At 46.3% G+C, this 18,812-nt stretch overlaps 4 protein-coding genes across 4 annotated transcripts; all 4 read left to right on the top strand.

The window, feature by feature from the left end:
- Window positions 1-1,496: 1,496 nt before the first annotated feature.
- Window positions 1,497-7,155, top strand: Triagg1_8129 (uncharacterized protein; the record flags this gene model as incomplete). The annotated part of the gene is made up of 4 exons (XM_062902942.1): window positions 1,497-1,687; window positions 1,741-1,966; window positions 2,017-4,557; window positions 4,615-7,155. 4 exons carry the CDS (start codon window positions 1,497-1,499, stop codon window positions 7,153-7,155), a joined length of 5,499 nt encoding a protein of 1,832 aa, XP_062752974.1.
- Window positions 7,156-8,366: 1,211 nt separating this feature from the next.
- Window positions 8,367-10,104, top strand: Triagg1_8130 (uncharacterized protein; the record flags this gene model as incomplete). Its single annotated transcript, XM_062902943.1, has 7 exons — window positions 8,367-8,443; window positions 8,499-8,601; window positions 8,649-8,832; window positions 8,911-9,011; window positions 9,074-9,289; window positions 9,340-9,517; window positions 9,569-10,104. The coding sequence occupies 7 exons, from the start codon at window positions 8,367-8,369 to the stop codon at window positions 10,102-10,104; spliced, it is 1,395 nt and encodes a 464-aa protein (XP_062752975.1).
- A 2,662-nt stretch (window positions 10,105-12,766) lies between these two features.
- Window positions 12,767-14,228, top strand: Triagg1_8131 (CAZyme family GH30; the record flags this gene model as incomplete). The annotated part of the gene is made up of 4 exons (XM_062902944.1): window positions 12,767-13,453; window positions 13,516-13,596; window positions 13,649-13,695; window positions 13,766-14,228. 4 exons carry the CDS (start codon window positions 12,767-12,769, stop codon window positions 14,226-14,228), a joined length of 1,278 nt encoding a protein of 425 aa, XP_062752976.1.
- A 1,893-nt stretch (window positions 14,229-16,121) lies between these two features.
- Triagg1_8132 (uncharacterized protein) lies at window positions 16,122-17,404 on the top strand (the record flags this gene model as incomplete). The annotated part of the gene is made up of 3 exons (XM_062902945.1): window positions 16,122-16,352; window positions 16,438-16,925; window positions 17,002-17,404. 3 exons carry the CDS (start codon window positions 16,122-16,124, stop codon window positions 17,402-17,404), a joined length of 1,122 nt encoding a protein of 373 aa, XP_062752977.1.
- Between the last annotated feature and the right edge of the window lie 1,408 nt (window positions 17,405-18,812).

The raw sequence follows: 18,812 nt of genomic DNA on the forward strand, positions 1-18,812 counted from the left end.
CACCGTACCAGTATCTGGGGTTGACTGTAGAATAGCAATGCTGCTGCAAGATTTGACTCGACAGTATCCTCCAGTACTCCCAGGTCACGGCATCTGGTAAGAGTCCTTTCTCGCGTGCGATGCGAAAGTCGCTATAGTGTGCAATGAGAGCACAGTACGAGAATAAAAACCCCCGAGCACATTGCTCTAGCTCAGCGTGTTCTCGACTCGCATTTGACAGAATATGCTGTTTCCAAAAAGAGTGATCTAGCAGATATTCCGGCAGTGGCTTCAAGTGAATTCCTTGAGGACCCCATATGAGATGTAGTTCCGGGTTCTCTGTAACGATAATGTCTCTAGAGAGCACTCGTTGGTGATGCAGCGGCCGAGGAGGCATAGGTCGACCGCAGGCCCACAACCAATCTTGAACAGCATTAATCTTTCTAACGAAAAGTTCTTGTTGCAGAAATTCTTGTAAGTTGCTGGTAGGGGAAAAGATCTCGTCTCTCCCAGAGCGAGCGGTTGGTGGCAAGATTCTCGCCAGTTGTGTCGCGTCTTGCCCATCCTTGTTAAAGTCTTCGGCGGTCGGGCCGCCCAATTGAATGGTAAAAGGCGGAGCTTTCTCTATGACTGCAGCCATGGCGAAATGTCATAACATGTACTCCGTACAGTAGGGCTAACCTCAGGGAATCCCTGATGAGCGAACTAAAAGTTTTTTTGCTTTGCTACTGCTCAAAGGAGAGCAGCTAATTATAAACTCAAGCAAACTGCAAGGAACTACTTGTCCGCAATTTCCGTTGGCTGCCTAAGAAAGAGTAGTCTAGCTCTGATCCTGGCGCTCTCAAGGCTGAGTTTAGAGTGTGTTATCCTCCTATTGGCTGTTTAATGAACCTGAACGGGGAAAGAGGAGCGCGATGGATTCGCCCGCATGGTTCCAGGCCAGTATCCTGGCCAGATGACTGCTTGTAAGGGCGTCAGGGGGATATCAAGAGGCTACTCAGTGGGTTGCACTCCGTAGTTGTTGCGGAAATTAATAAACAAGCCGCAAAGTACGGATATGTGATGATTTGACTACGGATTTCAACATAGTCTACAACCGTTACAGAAATTTCGTCGAGAAGGCAGTTATTGATGAGCACCATTCCCATCAAAAGTACAATGAAAGTATGCGCTAATAGAAACAGTTTACAACGCAGTCGATGATGACTATTGTACCTATTTACAGATGATGAAGTACTAGACCCATATTTAAACAGGACTTCAATTCAGCCGCACGGGAAAATTTGGGGGCCATGCAAACAGAGCCGCTAGATACCCTGTTAATAGTATCTGACAATGAACAGCAGGAAGGGAAATTTGACACATCAAGTTTCTGCCTAAGGAACAATGGACCCCTGAAGCTCTCTGAGGCATCTCCTCATTTGAGCCTCAATAGCTCATAAACCACGGCTTACCAGAACTCTTCAAATAATCCCCTTTGAATCAAATGCGATAAAAACTGCCATCGAATTCTCGAAATGTCTCTTGAAGTACAGCGATCGACGACTGTACGGCGGTCGGCAAACATCCAACGGTCAGGAACGCGAAAAGGGCCTAATCCCAACCTAAACCCAGCCGCACCGAAAAAGCAAAAGGGCTATGAGATTGTGCAGCAAGGCATCAAAGAACTGTATCCACTTGATAAAGGAAATATTGTTCCCGATCTCGAGTACGTGCACTTTATTGGTTAAGGCCTTTTTTTAATTCTAACAGTTGTAATAGCATTGTGTTCGTCCCAGGATTAGGAGCCAATCCAGAAGATAGCTGGAAGTCTAGTAAAACTGATTTCAACTGGACCACTCACGCAGATGGCTTGCAAAGAGATTTCCCACGGGCTCGATTGCTGCTCTATATGTACGACTCAGCATGGACGGGTCAGCTAAAGGTGAAACAATTCATGGGCAATATTGCCATGGGCCTCTTGGTTGGACTGAGGAGTAAGAGAGAAGTAAGCCACCAAGTCCTCGGTTGTGAACCTAGCTAACACAGAGCAATTAGAGCTGCCAACGAAGACCGATCGTATTCATCGGACATAGTATGGGCGGTCTAGTAGTCGCAAAGGCGATCACCCTTGCCGATTCCCGTCGCGATCTATTTCCCATCATGTTTGAGGCAACCACCGCGTGTATTTTCTTTGGCACTCCATTTAGTGGTGCTCCCGTTGCGGCTGTGGCAGCAATGTACGCCCATTTTGCAGAAAAGGTGGACGTAGCATTCTCATCAAAACTATTGGACCTCATGAAGCCAGGCGACGAGGAACTGCGACAGCTCAAGCATGAATTTATGCGTCTCGTGGGGAAAATCAATCCGAAAATCGACTTGTTCTGTTTCTGGGAAGAGCATCCAACTGACTTTTCGAAAATGGCTGGCCTTCCAAGCCTCTTTGGGCTTACCAAGAATCTTATACCAAAGCAATATGCCGAATTTGTCAACCGGGACTCTGCAACACTCCCTGGAGTTGAAGAGCTTGGGTTGGCCTGCAATCACCGGGACTTGGTAAAGTTTGATGGCCCAAAAGACGATCGATGGACACAAATGGTGCGAGATCCGGTGAAAAAGATCATCCACGGAGCTCAGCTATCCGTAAGGAATCGCTTAAACTCGGTGAGAGACATTGACCGCGCTATGATTAGCGGCATAATGGATGCACTAGACGGCGCACAAGTACAAAAGAAGAGGAAAACACTGTCACAATCCTTCACACCTTCGTCTTGGATACCTCAAGAAGCTGAATACTTGGAGTGGCTGCGATATGCAGGAGATGGTGACAAAGAGAAGCCTCCCCTGGCGGTAGACTGTTTATATATCCGTGGTCGCGAAGGCCGAGGCAAAACGAACGCCGCTATGGCTGCCCTACAAGGCATCGAGAAGCTAATACGCGAAAATGAAGAGAACGACACCGGACAGGGCCCAATTCTCCTTGTTTATTTCTTCTGTGATACGACAACAGACTATTCTACCGCCGAGGATGTCTTGAAGTCTGTGATAAGGCAGCTGATAAACCAACAAGAGACGCTTGCACCATACGCGAAGATATTCACCAAGAAAAAGGGAAAAGATGATGCGAATCGGTCACAGCAAGCACAAATAACTGTTGAAAACATGTGGCAATCAATTCAAGATATGCTCGCTGATGAATTCATCGGCAGCAGGGTCTATTTCGTGCTCAACAACCTTCATGCTCTGCCCGCCGAATCAGATTCGACCATTAAATTGATGAAGTTTATCGCAGGTGAACTGGAAGCTCTGGGTTCCGTGGGCGCTAGACGGGTCCCGACTCGATGGTTCATTACCAGTAGAGAGTCTCATAATGTTGACGCAGCCCTCAAGGTCGACGGCGTCCGTGTGATTGACTTGGAAGACAGCAGATATGAGAATCAAGTCCAATTGGAGCTGCGAAAACATGCCAAGAAAATGATTTCGGCAATTGGGGAACAAAAGCAATACAACAAAGCGCTTGCATACTTTGCCAGCAGCCTGGTAGGCAAGCGCGCCCAAAATACCCAGTGGATTGATATCACATGCATCCAACTAGGGGAGCTTTCCAACACTGAAAGCGACCTAAGAGTTCGAAAGATTCTCGAGAACATGCCTCAAGATTTGAAGACGCTACTGGACCATTCCTGGCGTCAAATATTTGAGCTAAATGAGGCCCATGTTGAGAAAATCAAGGAAATTTTGCGTGCTCTGGTTTTGACCTATGAAGATCCTACCGAATCAGAGCTTAGTCTGCTCGCAGGACTTACATCTACGGATCAGGAAAAGGGAGAGCTGCGCAAATTGATTGAGCAATGCAAACCGCTTCTATACCTAAAGCGAACGAGTAAAACTGACTCTGTTGTTTGTTTTGTCAACATAATTGTAAAAACGCACTTGTCAGAGAATGCGAAGGCACTACTCGGATTGTCCAAGGAGGAAATCAAGTGGCAACACGGCGTGATAGCTCTACGATGCTTCACTCATATTAAGGACACTTTGGATTTCTCCATGCCGGATCCGGTCTCTAATGAATCAGCGGCCGAAACCTCCGATAAGGATGAACAACATAGCCCTGACCAGGAGGAGGCTCGATCCGAAAATGGTAGTGCCCTCGAGAAAGTGGATGGTGAGGAAGAGGAGGAGGGCGACGACGAGGAGGGCGACGACGACGACGACGACGAATATTCGGACAGCGAAGAAATGTATGAAGAGGAGGACGAAGAAGACGAGGAGGAGGACGATCCTGAAGTAGAAATGGTCAAAGACAAAGCCCTGGCTTATACTGTCAAGCATTGGCTACACCATGCCAGCAATGCGACTCTGGAGATCGCCGAAGACTTGAGTTTCGAAGATGACTTTTGGAAACCAGACTCTACCATTCGGCGTCGATGGATGATCGAGTACGCCCGCATGACGACCACATTTGATGACTTCGACCATAAGACGCTCAATGGATTACATGTTGCGGCGGCAATTGGCTTCCGACAACTAGTTGCGGCTCTTATACGCAATGGCCATGAAGCCGAGATCAAACAACGAGACTCATTAATCAATACTCCGGTAAGCTCCATGAATGTGTTTCATTGAACGATACCTTGAAAACTAAACGATTGCAAGCTGCATTTTGCTGCTTTTCTAGGCCGACCCAATATTGTAGAGGAACTGCTCAACCGCGGTGCAGTAATCGACGATGCTGCAGAGATTCACGAGCAAACTCCATTGCATATGGCTTCGTTCGGTGGACATATCCAAGTCATGAAGAAGCTGCTCCTACGAGGCGCAGATCCGAACGCTGTTGCAAATGATATTGGGCCGGTTGTCAACGCAGCTATTTCCTCTGGGAGTCGTGAAGCTGTTGAGCTGCTCGTTGAACACAATGTGTCACTAACTTTCAAGTCGGATGACGAAGACGTCCAGTGCCCTCTTGCTTTGGCAGCATTGTTGGCCGACTATTCGATGTTTGAGTACTTGATTGAGAGCTATGCGGACAAACTCCCCCCTCAAGACTATAGCGCAGCACTTATTGCCGCTGCCGCTGCCGGAAGGATTGAAGTATTCAACAAGCTACTCAATTTCGGTCATGAGACAGCTGTATTTCAATCCGCTCTGGATTGCGCAGTTGAAGAGTGGAACTGGGATATTGTGAAATCCCTCCTAGACCATTGCCAAGGGCTGGATGTCAATGGTCTTTTTACCGAAGTTGCAACGTGTAGCGAACCACAAGACAAAATGCTGCAGTTGGCTTGGAACTATGCAAACGGTTCCATAACACAGGAAACATTAAGCGACGCTCTCTATAATGCGACTGATAGAGAGAAAGTATCGACTGTGAGACTGTTGTTGCAGAGTTTTGCTGCAAACCCGAACGCCACAGGAGAAGAGTACGGAACAGCTTTAACGGCGGCTGCGTTTGATGGCATCATGGAAATGGTGCAGTTGCTGCTGGATGCCGGTGCTGATATCAACGACGAAAATGGCTGGGCATTGCAAACTGCCGCTGCTGAAGGCCACTATGAAATTGTCCAAGAGCTCATTAATCGGGGAGCCGAGGTGAACGCATGCACCCAAAATGCCAACTTCGCAGCAGGTACTGCGCTTCAGGGGGCGTGCGAGTCGAGTAAATCCGATATTGTATCCTTACTGTTGGAGAAGGGCGCAAATCCAAATCTCGGACTCGGGACAGACTCGCCCCCAATTCTAGCCGCGTGCCAGCGTGGTGAGGCTCACATATTGGAGATGCTTGTCAATGCCAAAGCAGACGTAGATGTGTTTGGAGGCTACGACTCGTCAACGCCCCTCATAAATGCTGCCGCATATCTGCCGAAAGAATCCTTACAGGTGCTGCTCAATGCAGGGGCGGATATCAACTTGCCGGATAATGACGGTGACACTGCTCTGATTGTAGCTGCTGCACGTGGTGATGTGGAGGCTGTGACCTTTCTGCTTGATAACGGAGCTGATATTATGCATTCAAGCAAGAGAGACATGAATGCACTTCAGACAGCCTTTGAGGCCACCCAACAATCTGAAGGTGAAGAGCAAAGTGGGTTTGTTGGCTCTTCCAGCGAACAATGGCAATGTTTGGGGGTGCTTGTCAACCGCGTTACCGTGCTTCTTGACGCTCTTAAGACGGCTGCAGATTCCGGCAACGTTGCCTTGGAGAGCGTCATTCGGTCAGCCAACATTAGCAAACAAGGCTTGAATTATGATGATGACCATCCAAACGTCTCGGACTTGAATACTCTGCCGGATTCTGCTGTTCAGTTAAATGATGGAGATGATACTGCAGACGATCGTCAGCCGGACGAGAATACGAATTCGGAGCCAGCTATAACCATCGATTCTGAAACGGTTATAGAAACGGCCATAGAGACGAACATAGAGACGGCCACGGAGACAGCCGCTCCGGACATTGAACCTTTGGTATATCCGGAAGTTAGCGTTTCAACAATCGTCGAGGCTACACACGCCCAATTTGTGTCTCAAAATCCGGTTCCTCTGTCGCCTCCTCAAGTTAACTATGACACTGCTTCTATTCAACCAACGAATAGCTGGTCGAGTCATGAACCCTCAGCATTCATCCCAAAGAGGGAGTCCATTGCCAGTATTCGTGATGTGTCTGCGCAGATGGCAATTCCAGCGCCTTTGGAAGTCATTAGAAGGAAACCTGCACCGCAGCATGTTCAGAGGGCGGACCCTAATGTCCATTTCCAAGCCCCAATGCCTCAAGTCACAGGGCTTCCTTACAGCAGTTCTCAATCGCTGCCAATCACCAGCCCATCACAACAATCGTCCCCTCCAATGAATGAGCCGACAGAGCAATTCAAAGCTTACCCAGGGCAAGCAGGAACACACCCATACGGACAGTATCACAATATGGAGGTGTACAATAATCCTCACGCTAGTGATGGTCAGAACCAGGACATGAAGCGATATTCCGCATATGGTGGCAGCATTCCAGCGCGGTATAGCGGATACGGTCCTCAGACCGCGCAGCCACCACCAGACAGGGCGCGACAATCGTATCAGGGCCATGGATACCCGAATTATTACAACCAGCAGCCACAGTATTACAGCAACAACGGCGATACATCGTTTCACAATCAGGGAAGTGCGCAACAAAAGCCGCCCACTACGGAGGATAGTCGATTTTATTGAAGCCGCATGTGAGGAGGATGAATGAGCAACAACATACCGTTATACCATTTGACTCCATATCACGAGATGAAGGCTGTCATAGATTGATTTCAATATAAACCATAGATGTTTTTCTAAACAAAGTTAGGTATTGAGAGAAAAGAAGAGAAGAAAGATTGTATTCTTATTAATATACCACGTAATATTCTCAGATCAGCGGGGGGTGAATCCAATGTTTTGGTGGGTGAATGTGGCGGGGCTGTCGAATTCCACGCTACTAGGACACGGTAATACCGCACTGTCCTACATTCCCCATTGTAGCTGGGCGGTCATTCATTTTCATGATTCCATATCTCTTGAACAATGACTTGCATGTGCGTTCTAACTGCTCCAGGAATCACAATGGACCCTAAAGCGTATAAGGGCGTGAGGTTCAATATTCGGCAAAATAACAAAAGAATATTTTCAGCAGGTCCTTTGCCAATTTGCACTTTTTCCGTTAATGCCCAACGGAGCACACATCGAGGGGAGGGCAGCATGGCAAGGCGCGGCTTGATAGAATGACACTATTGGCCATGCAATATATGATAGCCGGTGTGTCGAAGACGGAAGGAGGTTTTGGACAGAAACTGCAGTGCCAAAATATCGAGATTCTGCTCTAATGGTATAAGCGGTAGTTTACGCCATTGGTTCGCCGTGGCATTGAACAAAAGTGGAATGTTATTTCTACCTAAATGGCAATATTAATGACAAAAATTGATAACCTAGGTTTCTAGGAAATATACAAATAAGCCTATTCTAATAGAAGGCCCTTTGAATGCGTCTCCAAACATCCTGATGCAGGCTGAAGCGGGTAGGCTATTGCTAATTTATATAGCACGTTTAGGCATCAAGCACCGGTCACCAGCTCTCAGCGTTACAACATGTTTTACTATTAGCCATTCAATACTCGATGGCTAAGCTCATTTTATCTCGGTTGTTACGTCCCGCGAGGAACATCGCCGACTCTGCAGCGGTGTAGAGCCTGGGCCCTTGATTTCAGCATAGGACATCCGCTTATCCGATCCACGAACACCTGATAATACTCAGCCTAAATAGCACCCCTCAAGCAGAGAACTTCGGTGCATCAAAAGTCATACCACTGCATTTATATAAAGCTAAATAAGTAAGACTGTCAGTAAGCCGTCTGAACTAGAGGTATTCGCCTTTCCCAAATAGTCGTAATAGCCGGAATGGCTCGTAAACTTAGTCTCCTGGCTCTTGCAAGCCTTGTTTCTCTGTCAGTTCAGCAGAATTGCGCAGCATTATTGTGAGCATACTGAGCGCTATGATATCTTCTACCTCACCTACTAACCCGAATGCAGTGGTCAATGTGGAGGCATTGGATGGACCAGCCCAACATGCTGTGTTTCTGGTGCCCAGTGCACCTACGTGAATGACTGGTATTCTCAGTGTCTTGCCTCAACTGTATGAGCTTCTACGGCTGTTGTGAGACTTTTTCTAACCAAGTATAGGGAGGCGGCGGTCCTACTAGTGGATCATCAACTTCATCCAGTTCGGTTTCAAGATCCTCATCCGCCGTCTCATCGCCTGGGGGCGGCTCACCAACTGGCGGTGCGTCCACGTATACGACAACCGATACTGCGACGGTTGCTCCCCATTCCCAGTCTCCTTACCCAAGTGTTGCTGCCTCCAGCTGTGGGTCTTGGACTCTAGTGGATAATGTTTGCTGTCCATCGTATTGTGCCAGTGATGACACATCTGAGTTCTGCACAGGCGGCTGTACCTGTGCCACGCCACCTTCTGTGGATTGCAAATCTGGAACTATGTACCCAGAAGTCCACCATGTAACTAGCAATGAGACTTGGCACTACAGCGTAAGTCGATTATTCCTGCCACCCTTAATTCGTCTGAGACGTGCTGATTGTCGGGACTTCAGAGATCTACGCATTTCGGCTTGACAAGCGGCGGAGCTTGCGGCTTTGGCCTCTATGGTCTCTGCACAAAAGGCAGTGTCACTGCGAGCTGGACAGATCCTATGTTGGGATCAACTTGTGATGCTTTCTGCACAGCATACCCTTTGCTTTGCAAAGACCCTACGGGCACTACTCTTCGCGGTAACTTTGCAGCACCAAACGGGGATTACTATTCACAGGTAAGAGACACTGCCCATTTTTTGCTTCCACTAATCTAATGCCACAATAGTTTTGGTCTTCTCTGCCAGGAGCTCTAGATAACTACCTGTCTTGTGGCGAATGCATTGAGCTCATCCAGACAAAACCAGACGGAACCGACTATGCTGTAGGAGAAGCTGGCTATACTGATCCGGTCACTCTGGAAATAGTAGATAGCTGCCCTTGTAGCGCAAATTCCAAGTGGTGCTGTAAGACATTCGGTCCATGACGTGGCGAGGGCTCTAGCTGACTTGCTATAGGTGGCCCCGGTGCCGATCATTGTGGAGAGATCGATTTCAAATATGGTTGCCCTCTCCCGGCCGACAGCATTCATCTCGACCTCTCGGACATTGCCATGGGACGCCTACAGGGCAACGGTTCGCTCACAAATGGTGTAATTCCAACTCGATACAAGAGAGTCCCTTGCCCCAAGGTTGGAAATGTTTATATATGGCTTCGAAATGGCGGGGGACCGTACTACTTCGCTCTGACAGCCGTGAACACAAATGGACCTGGATCAGTCACCAAGATTGAGATCAAGGGCGCAGGCACAAATACTTGGGTTGCTTTGGACCATGATCCAAACTACACCAGCAGTCGCCCACAAGAACGATATGGCAGCTGGGTAATTCCACAGGGGTCAGGTCCGTTTAATTTGCCCGTTGGAATACGCCTTACTAGCCCAACGGGGGAGCAGATTGTGAATGAGCAAGCCATCAAGACATTTACTCCACCAGCGACAGGAGATCCAAACTTCTATTACATCGACATCGGCGTCCAGTTCAGTCAAAATTAAGAATGGAAACTTGGGCTAATCGATGTTTTATTTCACTTGGAATTATTCCCTTGGTATATATTTTCAGCGTCTGTTAGAATATATATGCGCACCTATTTTTGACATCATTCCCGACTTCATAGTCTGATCGTTCAACGTACCCAAGGTAGTCGCCGTATTATACCGCTGTAATTGTAGGTGTTTTGGACAAACATCAGCCACACTACTAGCTAGATATCAACAAGACACAGTTCTCTGAATCTCTGCTCCGCAAATGGCTAGTAACATTCCAAATATTCCTTCTCTATCACAATGAACTCCGCCAACCATTTTGTCCTGCCATCTAGAGTGACAGCTCCGAAAACAATCAATTATTATAAAAACAAGTCCCTCTATGTTGCTGTGATGATAATGTTGAAGTACCTTCATTATCTACAAAAGAATTTGATGGCTGGACGAGGCAGACCGGGCTGGGTTTACCTTATAGGTTAGGCAGTTTTATCATGGACGAGATCAGCAACCAATGTGAGAGCCTAATTAGAGGCTTGCTTCAACGATGGAGAGATAAATTTAAAAAGCTTTGGGCTACTTGTGATATGATGATCTTATATTGAGACTGACTCAGGACGCCACCGATCCAAAGATTTCCCGAACTCAGTTACAGATGATACGTTATGTGAGCCGGAACTTATGACAACTCTCATCACAGACACCTCGAAGTCAACATTTGAACCTCTCATATGTACTTGTATTCCCAAAAGCTCCCTGAATGTCAACCCAATGAGTTTTGTTTTGAAACGAAATACGGAGTGCATAGCTTTGAGATGGGGACCACATGATGATTTCGCCTTGTGAGTAAAACTGCCTGGATTCTCGTCATCAAGCGTGGCATCCCTGGCCTAGCGGTATCTGCAATGTCTGTGGGGTGCATCGGCTAAAGTCCCGATAGCGCCATCCGTTGCCGGTTTGCCGAGACGATGAATATATCGCTCCGGATTAAATAAACAATCCTGGGGATACAGATCTACGTTTACTACGCGTTTCTCTTATTTAGATGGTGAGATTCCCCTCTTATAAGGTCTTCAGGTCATAGTACAAGATATAATTGACTCGGTCAATGAAGTTGATGATGCTTCAAAGGCCTACCTTGAGCAAAAATAGCGTATGCGGGCGGGGTCAGGACACGGAGAAGAGTTTGTGACAGGCACCGGCGCAAAAATGGAGTCATTACCCCTATGAAGTCTGGGGTTGTCAAGCATTTGGCATAGCCAACTTGCTGACGAGGAGTACCGTACATGGTCATACTGCGTGAGTAAGGAGAAGTTTATATCACCACGGAGAAGTAGTCATGAATTACCGAGGTTATTTATCTAAGCGTAGTTGACATGCTGCAGTCTCATTCTTCCTCTACATTACCATTACCAACCTACTTTACCCTCTTATTATTAGATATAGTACCCAGTGCATCAGAGCGATTACACAACAAACCGTACTTGAAAATGGTGTGGAACTAGATTACATGGTTCTGGCTAGAATAAGGAACCGATCTATCATTGAGGTAGCATCTGCCAATAGAAGGTTTATGACCAGTAGCCAAGCGCCAGACGCAAGACAGCTGAAAAGTGGATTTGTGTCAATGAGAATCCAGGAGAAGAAACCTACATTCATCGGAATAAGGAAAATGGGAGATGAGCTCAGGAATGGAGAGAAGAGACAAGGCATTCAGATGTAAAATATAGGGAAATGTATCCGAAAAAAACATACACCATTTGTTAGAAGCATTTACTACAAGACGTAGTTTAGTATTCTAGATTCATTTATGAGTTCCATTCTGCTGTATAGACTGACCATACTGTGATGCATAGGCTTAGTAGTCGTCTGATGAAGACAGTTATAACTTTGAGGCTTGCAAACACGGGCTACGTAAAGCCTGTTGGTCAACATCCCAGCTATTTCGTTGGCATAGTAGTTCTTTGCAGAAGTTGGGAACCTTTTTTTCGTCGCAGCATCATATTCATACAAAGGAAATAGTTGCTTCAGCGCCCAGTAACAGTTGCCAGGGAAGCCCATCTTCAAGGTCTGCTGATTGCTGAGGCTAATGCCGGAGTGACATCTCACCGGTAGATATATCTCCAGCGCATGACATCAGAGGTAACAAACATATTTGTCATCGAATATATCTTCACTATAGATATCTTATACATCCGTTTAACCAACACCGAAACTCATCGCTATTTTAGATGCCCTGAACCGGTGTGCGCGATTGGCTTGGTGTTGATTGAACCCCTGCCTCATCTCCGCAAAAAGCGTCATCGCGGATAAAAAGGCTAAATGGTTCAACCTCAGAGGTCGTGCGACAAGGATTCGAATATGTGTACAGAATAGTGACCGGATAAATGTACGAGTATCCATTGTAAGACCAAAGTCAGAGCACGGGAGGGGTTTCAAAGGGCAGTTGAGATATAATGGTCGTGTTGGGAGTTGATAATTTTCTCCTTTGATCTAATTCAGCAGTGTTCTGATAGTCAATCTCCCCATTCATCTCTATTCCACCTCATCCAGGATGATTTCCACCATCTCAGTTGTCTTGGCCTTGCTAGGTCAAGGCTCAGCATGGTCATACAGCACCAACTCCCAATACAAAGCGAATATTAAGATTAACGGTCGTCAAACTTATCAGACTATGATTGGAGGCGGCTGTTCTGGTGCTTTTGGTATTGCTTGTCAACAGTTTGGGTCTTCTGGCTTGTCGCCCGAAAACCAACAAAAGGTCACTCAAATTCTCTTTGACGAAAATATTGGAGGTCTGTCTATTGTCCGAAACGACATTGGATCCTCTCCGGGAACCACCATTTTGCCCACTTGTCCCGCCACTCCAGAGGGCAAGTTCAACTATGTCTGGGATGGTAGCGATAACTGCCAATTCAATCTTACCAAAACGGCTCTCAAGTATAACCCCAACCTTTATGTTTACGCCGATGCTTGGTCTGCTCCTGGGTGTATGAAGACGGTTGGGACAGAGAACTTGGGTGGACAAATATGTGGTGTGCGTGGCACCAATTGCAAACACGATTGGCGCCAAGCATATGCCGATTATCTCGTTCAATACGTCCGGTTCTACAAGGAAGAAGGTATTGATGTCTCTCTTCTGGGTGCCTGGAATGAGCCTGACTTCAACCCTTTTACCTATGAGAGTATGCTCTCAGACGGATACCAGGCTAAAGACTTCTTGGAAGTCTTATATCCTACACTCAAAAAAGCTTTCCCGAAAGTGGATGTTAGCTGCTGTGATGCAACCGGCGCAAGACAAGAAAGAAACATTCTCTATGAGCTTCAGCAAGCTGGCGGAGAGAAGTTTTTTGACATTGCGGTTTGTTCTCCATTATGCCCCTCTTAAGCTACACACCGATGTGATATCTGACTGAGTTCCAGACGTGGCACAACTACCAGAGTAACCCTGAGCGCCCATTCAATGCTGGCGGAAAGCCCAACATTCAGACAGAATGGGCTGATGTAAGCTAAAGCCCTGAGATTTCTTCTACCGTTTGACTCACACGTATCACAGGGGACCGGTCCGTGGAACAGCACTTGGGACTACAGCGGCCAGCTTGCGTACGTATCTTCTGTACTAGAATAGTCCTCATTTCTCTCCAGGTCGATGCTAACAATTCATCCATGCTAGTGAGGGCCTTCAATGGGCGTTATATATGCACAATGCTTTTGTGAATAGCGACACCTCGGGTTACACTCACTGGTGGTGCGCACAGAACACCAATGGCGACAATGCTCTCATTCGGCTCGACCGCGACAACTACGAAGTATCATCTCGACTCTGGGCTTTTGCACAGTATTTCCGATTTGCTAGACCAGGCTCTGTACGCATTGATGCAACAAGCAACGTAGAAAATGTCTATGTGACCGCTTATGTCAACAAGAATGGTACTGTGGCAATCCCCGTCATTAATGCGGCTCACTTCCCTTACGACTTGACTATCGATCTAGAGGGTATCAAAAAGAGAAAATTAAGCGAATACTTGACCGATAATAGCCACAACGTTACTTTGCAGAGTCGGTACAAGATTAGTGGCAGCAGCCTCAAGGTGACGGTTGAGCCAAGGGCTATGAAGACGTTCTGGTTGGAGTAAGTAGTGGTCTAATGTAGCACCCATAATCAGCATCTGAAAAGATGATAATGTAGTAGTCGGGCGAATATCAATTGTTCTTTTCTATCTCTTTTATGCATAATATTATATACGTAATAGTATGAATATCTGAATCATGGTGACATTTTGTTCCAGAATATTGGCGTAAGGATTTACGAATATTGTGATGGTTGATTTGCTCCGCGGCGGGCTAAGAGCACCCTGATAACTTTAGTTGGCTGTGCCCGCTATAATCTCCGGATATTTACAGTACTGCATGTGATTTAATCTATCTACATACAAGATCTACCCATCCCTGTTTTTTGTTTGCCAACATCAGCAAAGTTTACCTCATGGCGTTATTTAGAACATTTATGCAAGAGTCTCTATCGTTTTCGAAGTGGCAAATATGTGAAGTCTCGAAAGCTTCTAGAGAGAGGGATGCAACATTGACCCTTGCCATACGGATGAGAGATCGTCCTGCTTAACCGAAATTTTATATACAATTGCTTTACTTTGGTACCTAGTAAGGGCGTTAAAAAGCGTCCCTCAAATCTTTCTAATGCTCATCAGTCTTCTTTTCCAACGCTGACTCTTCTCATTTCCAACCAGCGGGCTTATATTCCCAATCGTACTTAAGATACCTAGGCATAAGAAACAGTTCTTAGCGGAGTTGTACGGCAGTAAGAAGCAGCCTCAACTGATGACTCGCAAGTTTAAATCCACAACGAAGCTGGGGTTACAAGATGTATACCTCGCAATATAGCCATGAACCGATCGCAAAACGACACAGCTAACGGTAGGTATGATACGACTGTAGTGGAGATTGTTTCCCAATCAAGCCTCGTAGGGTATGATTCACGTACAAGTACATACAGTAAGGCGCGCGCATTAATTACTTGGGTCCTCTCTGAGTCAACGCTTCAAATTGGTACCTTATCAGTTTCCTGGCCTAGTCTAAAGATGCCTTTCTACTTGCCCATCAACAAGCGATTCGCGATGGCATTCCATTAGGGGCTTTAAATGAACATATTGAGCTTTTTCAAATTCGTGATTAGGTATGATCTGGAGCCTGCGTATATGCAATCTTCTCGGTTTCTTGAACATTCATTCGGGCTCTTCATTATTTCTTTCTCTGCGGGGTAGGTAGATTTGACCCAGGTTCACTGGCCCCTCACAACAGTGAAATCGCGCTACGATCAACAGGTACTGACGACGAGCGTGTTTTTGAGCCTCTCCCCGAGCACTGTATACCTGGAGACGCTAGCTAAATTGCACGGGAGCATGTCACCCTATACTTGAGACTGTGGCAACAGGAACTTGGCTCAGCAACAGCAATCCTCTGTGGAAGGTGGGATAACAAATCGTTTGTTCCTCTGTCACATGCCGGGCTAGGTAGGTTTTCCCCAAAGTGATGTGAGCAAAGCTCCACGTACTTGCGAAAAGCGGTATCCTCCGAAGAGAGCATCGGATCTTCTGCAGTAAAGTGTTTTTTGGTGTAATAAAGAGGGTAGTTGATGGATGTTGAATATAGCATTTGGGGGCATCGAAAGACACTTGCCACACTCTACAGACCATTCCGCATTTGAGACATTTAAAGCTCTGACTCACCGGCGAAAGGCTGCAATTTCGTCCTAGCTGTATGGGGTATGGAGAAATCTGTAAGCTCATTCGGTACGGAGTACATTTTGAACTTCCTACCGACCTAGATTTTGTATATATGTACTCTAGTATATATGACCGGGGAAGGCAAAGCCTTCCCCATTGTTCCGATATCTTCTCGCTTCTTCTATTGACGGACAATTCTTTTATCAACCGAAGCACAATCTCCCGGTGGATAATTCACCGCCCTTATATCTTGTTCAGGCTATCGCATCGAATCCCCAGTCTCCAATCATGTCGGCAGAAAAGACGAATGAAAAGATTCAAGAAACGGTGCAAAAGGAATTGGAAGGTACAGAATATGCCGTATCGTCTTTCACGCCTCTGTCCGGGGGAACTGCAAACTTCATTTACCATGCCAAACTCCAGAAGCCTCTATCAGACGGTGTGTCCGAGGTTGTGCTGAAACATGGCGAAGCGTATGTTGCGCAACATCCCGACTTCAAACTAAAAATGGTTCGATGCGTGAGTTCTCCTATTGGTCTTCCACATACCTAGAAAAAATTGATACTGATTCGCGATTTGCGTGCTTTTTTTTTATTATGAATAGAACATTGAAGAGGAAAGCCTACGGTTTCTTTCACAATTTCCACACGTAACTTCATCCACATACGAAGTTGGGACTCTGAAACTGTATCACTTCAACCCTGAAAGTAGTACTCAGATTCAGGAATACGTGTCTAATGCTGTCAATCTCAAAGACTATGCTCTCCGCCACTACCAATTTGCTACTTCTGAGGTAGTCAAACCACAGTGCCTTCAGCTTGGACAGGGTTTAGGTCAATGGCTGCGGGGATTCCACAGCTGGAGCGACCAACCAGAGCGGCAGGGTCTGCGTGATCTGTTCGCGCAGAATACAGACATGCAGAACATCAAAAAGCTCATTAACTATGACCAGCTACTTGGAAGGGTGAACATGTTCCCAAACCTTCTACAGGAGTGTAAGGATGTTTTACAGGAAATTGTCAACATGGCCACGGCCGAGCTGGCAGATCAGAGCCAACTAAGTGCTATCCATGGTGATTTTTGGACTGGCAAGTAAGTTGAGAGCGCAACATAGCTCCATGCAGCGTCTCGCTGCTGGGATGTAGACTGACATTTTTCTTACTTCTAGTGTGCTGCTGCCAAATATTGCTTTTGCAGATGACCAACTGGTTCCAGTTCGGATTATTGACTGGGAAATGGCGCAGGTTGGTGTACGAGCCGAAGACCTCGGCCAGCTGATTGCCGAACTATGGCAGCTGAAACTGTACAAGCATATAAATGCTGCCCTCTGGATTATCCGCGGCTTTGTGGAAGGATACGGCAAGGTTAATACTGATTTCATCTTTCGCGTGCTCGTTCATGTCGGTGCTCACCTAATATGCATTGGATCTACGACACCTGGATGGGGGACGCCTGAGGAAGGCCATAATATTGCCAAAATCGGAAGAGACGTCTTGCTGAACGCTTGGAAGAAAGATGCACAGGCATTTGAAGAGCATGATCTTGAATGCCTATTTGCTCAGTATATATAATTAAATGCAAAGGCCAATATCTACAGCGTCTTTGGATCCCATCAAAGACGTTCGTAAGATTGAGCAAAGTTTCGACGGAGAAAGTATCCTTTTCGTCGGTTGACCTATTATCTCTACTTAATCTTTAATTGAATAAGCTGAAAACGTCGTTTGGAATTGCTACAACTCCATACGATCTTCGCCAATTAATTTTACGGCGTACCGTTGTTGTCCACCCCATACTTTATTTGGAGAATTAAAGCTCGAAACAGCCCCATAAACGTCGCTAATCATAGCTCCCGGACCACTAGCAAATACGATGGTTGGTCATTTGACTGTGCTCTGTAGGAACTCACCAATTAACTTAGCAACTTCTGGACGCCGATGACCATTGACCCCATCGCCTTGATGTAGAGATAGGCCCCGGTTTCTGTCATCTGTCGCGCCAGAAGATTCGATACTGGTTACACCTGCTAAATGAGTATCAGTGGGGTGCAGCTGCTTTCCCTTTGACTCGTTCTTCGTTATAATGCCCTAGGTGACGAAGATATCGATGTCAATGTTCTTGTCCCCCGGAGCTTGTTGAAGGTTATTTAGCTCTATTTTCGACCCAATTCAGATCCGTATTTCCTTAATACTCCACATTAAACTAAGCTTAGCTCTTACAGGACGCAGAAATTGTGTAAGCTCCAGTAAAACCGGCAAACCTTACGTGATACTGGTGCCTCCCGTAACACATAAAACATTGCTATGAGGCTCGATATTGTCCATAGTTGTGTGTTTCATACGGACCAGTCAATATGAATGCTGTGGATTTATTATCTGGACACTTCCCTGAGTTCAATTTGCCTGCACAGAGCTGAGCAATCTCTTGGTCTCTGCATATTTTGCGCAAATGATGTATGAGTATTTCACGAGTCTAGTTTCAACTCAGGATGCGTTAAATGGAGTAAACGAGCGCGACTGCCAAAAGCTGCTTTCGGGAAAGCATAAATAATAATGTTGGTCAATTGCCCGAGGATCTTGATTGTTTGTTAGATCAAGACGGTACACATCTCCATATTCGAGGTTGGAAAATAGCGTGATGTCGGCCGTACAGATTCGGAATCCTACACTGCTGGAGGAAATAATAATATAATGAAGGAGGCCTGTTCTCATTAGACGACAGCCCCGATCAGTGAGCCGAAAAAAGAAAAGAAAAACCAAGAGAAGGTAGCATGAAGACTCCGTTGCAGACAATCATATGCTGCGATTAGAAAAGAATATTTTCCTATTGTCAATAGGCCTGGGCGCTTGTTGTGTCCATAAAAGCAAAGGACCAATGTCATGGGGATAGGCTAGGCCATATAATATACTCAATTGTTCGTTCAAAATATTAGGGTAGATCCGTCAAATTGGCGTTACCTTGTCCCGCTTCTGTTCTTTTACT

Source organism: Trichoderma aggressivum (assembly GCF_033847375.1).
Source record: "Trichoderma aggressivum f. europaeum strain CBS 100526 chromosome Unknown scaffold_038, whole genome shotgun sequence".
Classification (NCBI taxonomy): Eukaryota; Fungi; Ascomycota; class Sordariomycetes; order Hypocreales; family Hypocreaceae; genus Trichoderma; species Trichoderma aggressivum.